At 34.5% G+C, this 8,875-nt stretch overlaps 1 protein-coding gene and 2 non-coding genes across 3 annotated transcripts; 2 read left to right on the top strand and 1 right to left on the bottom strand.

Annotated features, from left to right (window-relative positions):
• Nucleotides 1–342: 342 nt before the first annotated feature.
• LOC125601604 (ATP synthase subunit beta, chloroplastic-like) lies at nt 343–6,172 on the top strand. Its single transcript, XM_048773703.1, has 2 exons — nt 343–2,264; nt 2,330–6,172. The coding sequence occupies exons 1-2, from the start codon at nt 785–787 to the stop codon at nt 2,674–2,676; spliced, it is 1,827 nt and encodes a 608-aa protein (XP_048629660.1). The 5' UTR covers nt 343–784; the 3' UTR covers nt 2,677–6,172.
• Nucleotides 6,173–6,700: 528 nt separating this feature from the next.
• Nucleotides 6,701–6,773, bottom strand: TRNAF-GAA. The gene has a single exon. It is a non-coding gene; the product is annotated as a tRNA-Phe (tRNA).
• A 1,561-nt stretch (nt 6,774–8,334) lies between these two features.
• Nucleotides 8,335–8,407, top strand: TRNAT-UGU. Its single transcript has one exon. It is a non-coding gene; the product is annotated as a tRNA-Thr (tRNA).
• The last annotated feature ends 468 nt before the right edge of the window (nt 8,408–8,875 follow it).

Here is an 8,875-nt window from a genome sequence, read left to right on the forward strand (position 1 = left end):
GGACGTGAATTACTAATCTAATTTCTAGTCTTGGCCATCTAATTTATCGATGGTTGGGAAGTTAAATGTGATCTCCTTCCATACTTCACAAGCAGCAGCTAGTTCAGGACTCCATTTGCAAGCCTCACGGATAATTTCATTACCCTCGACTGCAAGATCACGTCCCTCATTACGAGCTTGTACACATGCTTCTAGAGCTACTCGGTTAGCTACGGCACCCGGTGCATTTCCCCAAGGGTGGCCTAAAGTTCCGCCACCAAATTGTAGTACGGAATCATCTCATAAAATCACTCTTGACAGTAATATATGTTGTATATGTAAATCCTAGATATGACAATATGCGGAATTCATCCATGAAAATGAAAAACAAGGGGGGGTTGATATCGATGGGACGCATAACCGGATATGCTAAAATGAAAATATGAAAAAAAAAAGGCTAATGAGATCGAAATAATGAATCATAAATAGAGTTCCATTTCGGAATTGGCTAGATAAAACAAAGTCTTGCCTATTATGACAAATAAATCAAAGACTTTCCACAAAAATTTTTTTTATTCATATATTTTTTATTTTAAAACTAGGTTTTGGTTAGTTGAGCTTGAAAACGACTATTCCTTCATTGAAATTTAATTAAGTAAAAAATTGAATTGCATATTCGCTTGGGTGGTACCAATGAAATCGAGTGCTTACTCCCATTTATTATTGAATTAACCAATGAATTTACTATCGAAGATTTTTTCTGTATTCGAAAAATTTCGCAACAAAATTGAACATATTTTTTATTATGAGAATAAATCCTACTACTTCGGATCCAGCGGTTTCAATACGTGAAAAAAACAACCTGGGACGTATTGCCCAAATCATTGGTCCGGTACTGGATGTAGCCTTTCCCCCGGGCAAGATGCCTAATATTTACAATGCTCTGGTGGTTAAGGGTCGAGATACGCTTGGTCAAGAAATTAATGTGACTTGTGAAGTACAGCAATTATTAGGAAACAACCGAGTTAGAGCTGTAGCTATGAGCGCGACCGAGGGTTTAAAGAGAGGGATGGACGTGGTTGATATGGGAAATCCTCTAAGTGTTCCAGTCGGCGGAGCGACTCTAGGACGAATTTTCAATGTACTTGGGGAACCTGTTGATAATTTAGGTCCTGTCGATACTCTCACAACATCTCCTATCCATAAATCCGCGCCTGCTTTTATAGACTTAGATACAACCTTATCTATTTTTGAAACAGGAATTAAAGTAGTAGATCTTTTGGCCCCTTATCGTCGTGGGGGAAAAATCGGACTATTCGGTGGGGCTGGCGTGGGTAAAACAGTACTAATTATGGAATTGATCAACAACATTGCCAAAGCTCATGGTGGTGTATCCGTATTTGGTGGAGTAGGCGAACGAACTCGTGAAGGAAATGATCTTTACATGGAAATGAAAGAATCTGGAGTCATTAATGAACTAAACCTTGCGGACTCCAAAGTAGCCCTAGTCTACGGTCAGATGAATGAACCGCCGGGAGCTCGTATGAGAGTTGGTCTGACTGCCTTAACTATGGCAGAATATTTCCGAGATGTTAATGAGCAAGACGTACTTCTATTTATCGACAATATCTTCCGTTTTGTACAAGCAGGATCCGAGGTATCCGCTTTATTGGGTAGAATGCCTTCTGCTGTGGGTTACCAACCCACCCTTAGTACCGAAATGGGTTCTTTACAAGAAAGAATTACTTCTACGAAAAAAGGGTCCATAACCTCTATTCAAGCAGTTTATGTACCTGCAGACGATTTGACTGACCCTGCTCCTGCCACCACATTTGCACATTTAGATGCGACTACCGTACTATCAAGAGGATTAGCTGCTAAAGGTATCTATCCAGCGGTAGATCCTTTAGATTCAACGTCAACTATGCTACAACCTCGAATCGTTGGCGAGGAACATTATGAAACTGCGCAACAAGTAAAGCAAACTTTACAACGTTACAAGGAGCTTCAGGACATTATAGCTATCCTGGGGTTGGACGAATTATCCGAAGAGGATCGCTTAACCGTCGCAAGAGCACGAAAGATTGAGCGTTTCTTATCACAACCTTTTTTCGTAGCAGAAGTATTTACAGGTTCTCCGGGAAAATATGTTGGGCTAGCGGAAACAATTAGAGGGTTTAATTTGATCCTTTCCGGAGAATTTGATTCTCTTCCTGAACAGGCCTTTTACTTAGTGGGTAACATCGATGAAGCTACTGCGAAGGCTACGAACTTAGAAATGGAGAGTAAATTGAAGAAATGACCTTAAATCTTTGTGTACTGACTCCGAATCGAATTGTTTGGGATTCAGAAGTAAAAGAAATCATTTTATCTACTAATAGTGGACAAATTGGCGTATTACCAAATCACGCGCCGATTGCCACAGCTGTTGATATAGGTATTTTGAAAATACGCCTTAATAACCAATGGTTAACAATGGCTCTGATGGGCGGTTTTGCTAGAATAGGCAATAATGAAATTACTATTTTAGTAAATGATGCAGAGAAGAATAGTGACATTGATCCACAAGAAGCTCAGCAAACTCTTGAAATAGCAGAGGCGAACTTGAGAAAAGCTGAAGGCAAGAGACAAACAATTGAGGCTAATCTAGCTCTCAGACGAGCTCGGACACGCGTCGAGGCTCTCAATACGATTTGATTTTGTAACTAGCTGACGTATAAAAAAATAGGATCCAAAAGCGAGAAAAAAAAAAAAAAAAGCTGGCTACAAAAACTTATTAGACACCATTGATCATGGTGTCTAATAAGTTATACCTACTATTGGATTTGAACCAATGACTCCTGCCGTATGAAAGCAATACTCTAACCACTGAGTTAAGTAGGTTATTTATCATCGTAAAGAGAAGGCACGGGGATACTTATCACATCGATAGGATTATAAATCCAATATTATTTCTAAGCAATACCAATAAACAACGAGATGAAAGAGATATAATGTTCGATCATATAATATTAATCTTGACAAGAAATTATCTACATGATAAGATAAGATAAAATGTGGATCATAAACACAAGGGCTATAGCTCAGTTAGGTAGAGCACCTCGTTTACACGTGCGCCAAAGTTTTTCAGAGGAGTCCATCACGCAATCAAACCAATTGATTGATCTTATTAATAAATCGATGTCTTACTCCATGACTTTTTTTTAGGAAAAAGAGGAGAACAATAGCCTGACATTAGGTCCTATTAAAGTACCCCATTTCGGTAGGGAATTAATAGAACCCATCATTGATTTGAGATATTGATAGGGTGAATACCCAGTCTACTTAATGCTAGGCAGAATGAGTATAAGGAACTCAAAAATGATCTTTTCGTCCTATGAACCTTAAGGTGTAGCAAGTTTCATATTTGATTTTTTAATCAGGATGTTAGAGACTATATTTAACTTAAGTTGATCTAGACCAAAAGCAAACCTACGTCAAGAGAACCCTTCTTTGAAACACTTTGGTAGTTATTCTGTATTGTATTAGAATTAAAAAATAATCAATCAGAGTACTTGGAACCATTTCTTATCTTTTTTTTTTAAGAAAAAATATGGTAGACTAACTGATCTTTCTATCAGTTAATGAAAGAGCCCAATGCAAAAAAAATGCATGTTGGGTCTTTGAAAGAGTTCGAATCATTTTGATAATAATAAGTTCGAGCTCTTTTACCGAGCAGGTCTACGGTTCGAATCCGTATAGCCCTAACTAATAAATTTATTCTAATAAATGACATTCAAATCCAAATAATTGGATAATTTTTGACTTTTTATTGTATTCTTTATTTCTAACTGGTTACTTTCAATTTGTTGGTTCATAAAAAAAACTCCCAGACCCTAAACCATAAGTCCTGGGGGTCGTTCAGAATAAAACGGAAAACCAAATTTGATTTCATTTGATTTCAGTGGATCCAATCACTATCTATAGATATATCTAGATAGATACTTATAATTTAGAATAAACGTTTTTTATTCATTCATTTTCATAGTCGTAAGTGGATTTTTTGATACGTCATAATTTTAAAAACGAAGATATTTTTATCAATTTGTTTTATTTTTAAATAAAACATAAAGCAAATTTAAGAAACAGAAATAAAAAAAATTACTAGTTATTAATCATATTAATATTATATTATTAATATGAGAAACTATTAGTAATAGAAACATGGAAATATTAAGTAATAAGTGTACTGAAAATAAGATTACAATCAATAAATCTTAAAAGGAGACGTCTACCACAGCAACCAAACGAAAATAAATGATTCGATTAACCTGAATTTTTGTTTTGACGCAAGAGTTATATATACCTTGCCCAATCCACTCCGATTGGAATTGACTAAGCGGGTATTTTTTCCACATTCATAGGAGTTCGTCTATGTTTCTGCTTTACGAATATGATATTTTCTGGGCATTTTTAATAATATCAAGTGCTATTCCTGTTTTGGCATTTCTAATTTCCGGGGTTTTATCTCCAATTACGAAGGGGCCGGAGAAACTTTCTAGTTATGAATCAGGTATAGAACCGATCGGGGATGCTTGGTTACAATTTAGAATCCGTTATTATATGTTTGCTCTAGTTTTTGTTGTTTTTGATGTTGAAACCGTTTTTCTGTATCCGTGGGCAATGAGTTTCGATGTACTAGGGGTATCCGCTTTTATAGAAGCTTTCATTTTCGTGCTTATCCTAATTCTTGGTTTAGTTTATGCATGGCGAAAAGGAGCGTTGGAATGGTCTTAGTTCGTTTCCTGAATACTTGTACAATAACAATAAAAAAAAAGTAAAAAAAAACCATTGAAACAATTATGAATTCCATTAAGTTTCCCGTACTTGATCGAACAACAAAAAACTCAGTTATTTCAACTACGTTAAATGATCTTTCAAATTGGTCAAGACTTTCCAGCCTATGGCCGCTTCTTTATGGTACCAGTTGTTGTTTTATTGAATTTGCCTCATTAATAGGCTCCCGATTTGACTTTGATCGTTATGGGCTAGTACCAAGATCAAGTCCTAGACAGGCGGACCTTATTTTAACAGCAGGTACAGTAACAATGAAAATGGCTCCTTCTTTAGTGAGATTATATGAACAAATGCCTGAACCAAAGTATGTTATTGCTATGGGAGCGTGTACAATTACAGGGGGGATGTTCAGTACCGATTCTTATAGTACTGTTCGAGGGGTTGATAAGCTAATTCCTGTAGATGTCTATTTGCCGGGTTGTCCACCTAAACCAGAGGCTGTTATAGACGCTATAACAAAGCTTCGTAAGAAAATAGCTAGAGAAATCTATAAGGATCGAATTAGACCTCAACGGGGTAATCGGTGTTTTACTACCAATCACAAGTTTTTTGTTGTACGCAGTACACAGACTGGAAATTATGATCAAGAATTACTCTATCCACCATCATCTACTTCAGAGATCTCTACTGAAACATTTTTTAAATACAAAAGCCCAGTATCTTCCCACGAATTAGTGAATTAGGGAGGATTTGAGAGAATAAGAAAAAAATCTTCATAAATTAGAACTCATGGTAAATGTGAAATACTTAAATTTATATAAAAAAGGTGTGGGGGAAATAAAAAAGATGCAGGGCACTTTGTCCGTTTGGCTAGCCAAACGCGGGCTGGTTCATAGATCGTTGGGCTTCGATTACCAAGGAATAGAGACTTTACAAATAAAGCCCGAAGATTGGCATTCTATTGCTGTAATTTTATATGTATATGGTTACAATTATTTACGTTCCCAATGTGCCTATGATGTGGCACCAGGTGGCCTCTTAGCCAGTGTGTATCATCTTACGAGAATAGAATATGGTGTCAATCAAGCGGAAGAAGTTTGCATAAAAGTATTTACTCACAGGAGTAATCCCAGAATTCCATCTGTTTTCTGGGTTTGGAAAAGTACGGATTTTCAAGAACGGGAATCTTATGATATGTTAGGAATCACTTATGATAGCCATCCGCGGCTGAAACGGATCTTAATGCCCGAAAGTTGGATAGGGTGGCCTTTACGTAAGGATTATATTGCCCCCAATTTTTATGAAATACAAGATGCTTATTGAATGATAAAAAATTTGAATGATAAAAATGAGTCTTAGTTTCTACAACTACGGACCTTCGCGGAATATTTTGAATTCGAGTCGTTTTTAGATCAAACAAACAGAAGAATTAAGGTCTTATTCATATTATTATAGATAGCTTAATCTCCAATTTGAAAGATACTTTTTTCCTAAAAGCCGAGCCAATAGGATGAACTAAAAAAAAAAAAAAGAGTTCTGCATTATGAACTTTGTATCGCGCACATAACTTAGTCAACTTTAGTCACATAACTGGGAATGAATAAATAAGATTGGAAAGCAATACAATAAATGGGGGGGTTAAAATTCTATTTCTATTGTATCTAATCTAATGAATCTTGGGGGTATTTCTGCCCTTCAACGATAGATACTATAGATAGATATAGATAGATAGATATAGATCTTTTTTTTTTTACTTTTTTTTATTCTTTCAACCAGAACTTTCCTTTCGAATATGTATTAGGTATAAAGTCTTATACATTTTTTTTGAACGGATGGATCCACAACATGAACAAAAAAGAGAGGGGGATAAAGGATTATTGCACTTTTTTTACTAAAGATACGTTTAATTTGAAGACTATAAACTTATCAAAATTAATCAATCCTATGCCAAGAACCAGATTTGAACTGGTGACACGAGGATTTTCAGTCCTCTGCTCTACCAACTGAGCTATCCCGGCCATTACCGAAGTATCATTCTCATTTTATGAGATGACTTAGGTCTATGTCAATTAAAAGAAACGCAAAAGTAGTAAATGAAAAAAGTTTTGGACCGGGAATTTATTGGATCTTCGAAAAGAAGACTTTCTAAGTTTTAGAATGAAAAATTATTTAGATTCGAAATAATTCAAATCGATAGTTCTTTCTCATTTGTATATGTATGATATATCCCACAAGACTTGTATATAATAAGAAAAGAAATTCGAGTTTGTAAAAGTGTCGGATGAATGAAAAAAGATCAATGAATTCTTGAATAACTAAAAAAAGGGTAAGGTGTCAAACAGACTTTTTTAGGGAGTAGGGTTGGGGATAGAGGGACTTGAACCCTCACGATTTTAAAAGTCAACGGATTTTCATCTTACTATAAATTTCATTGTTGTCAGTATTGACATGTAGAATGGGACTCTATCTTTATTCTCGTCCGATTAATAAGTTCCACCAAGGATCTATCAGACTATGAAGTGAATCGTTTGATTCAACACAAGGGATTGAACTCCATTTGTTAGAACAGCTTCCATTGAGTCTCTGCACCTATCCCGCTTTCTAAACTCTGGTTTGTTCGCGTAACCCAGGATTTGGCTCAGGATTGCCCATTGTTAATTCCAGGGTTTCTCTGAATTTGAAAGTTATCACTTAGTAGGTTTCCATACCAAGGCTCAATCCAATTAAGTCCGTAGCGTCTACCAATTCCGCCATATCCCCCTTTTTGCTTTGAGATTAGGATCTCATTATGATGTCTTTCCACTTTTTCTTATGACGAAACCTTGGAATTCATTACATACAGATACTTATTTTATTTCTTTGGTATCTTCTTGCATTTTTTTTAGCCCCATCCATATTGATTTAGTTTAATCAACAAAGATTCTATCATTTTTGTATTTGCAATTCAATATGGTTATATATTAGAGAACATATATATGTTCTTCCTTTTCTCATCGTTGTCTTCAATTTTAAGAAATAGTCGAACGGTCGATTCGTTTTTTTTACTTCCATGAAAAGAAATTTATGATCATTATTGAAACTTAGAATTCTACAATGTGCAATGTAAAAAGATTATAAGTCTACTTCGTAGATTTGAAATTCGAATAATTCTAAAAAAGTATATTCGAAATGAATATTCGAATATTCATTCTAATAATTTAATTCTATAAAATAATAAAGAATATAAAAAGAGAAAAAGTATCAAATAATAATAATTGCATGAGGTTAGAACAAAAAAACCAAGAATTTCAAATCAGATATCATTTAACTTTAAAAAAAAAGCTTTCCGGTCTAATTAAAATTTTCTTATTTAGAAACTCATGAAATCAAAATTAGAAAGTCGATATATTGCTATATTATATTAATTCATTAAGGTTTTGTTTTATTTATTTAATGATAGTCACTATTTATTTGAGCTATATTCTGTTCTAGAATATCGAAAATATGATGAATTCTAAATAGATAAGGAAAAATATGAATAGAATAGTTAATTAATACGATCTAGTAGTTTAGTGAATTTGTATACACTATTTTAGTTGAGCCCGCTTAGCTCAGAGGTTAGAGCATCGCATTTGTAATGCGATGGTCATCGGTTCGATTCCGATAGCCGGCTTTTACATAGTTTTTCATTTTTTTTACATGATTTTTAATGTACTTTCAAAAAAAAATAAGATTGAAAAGACTTCTTTCACCTTTTTCCAAGAGTTACCACGCCATTTATATTATGTCATATAAACTTCCATATAGGAATATATATTGGGGTAAAAGGGTTAGATCTTGGCAAAATAAATGAAGAAAATAAAGGAAAATTTTTGTGATTTATTGATTTATATATATTGTATATACAATAAAAAAAATCTGTATATTGAGAGAATATATCTTCTGACTCTTTGTATTCCAATAGTTTATTGGAGTGGATTTTACGTTATTTATCATTATCATTTAGTTCAGTTTTAATTTTGTTTAGTTTTTGTACAATTTCAATAAAAAAAGGAGTCTTTATGTCACGTTACCGAGGGCCTCGTTTTAAAAAAATACGCCGTCTGGGGGCTTTACCGGGACTAACTAGTAAAAGGCCTAG

This window comes from Brassica napus, unplaced genomic scaffold, assembly GCF_020379485.1.
Source record: "Brassica napus cultivar Da-Ae unplaced genomic scaffold, Da-Ae ScsIHWf_2619;HRSCAF=3368, whole genome shotgun sequence".
Classification (NCBI taxonomy): domain Eukaryota; kingdom Viridiplantae; phylum Streptophyta; class Magnoliopsida; order Brassicales; family Brassicaceae; genus Brassica; species Brassica napus.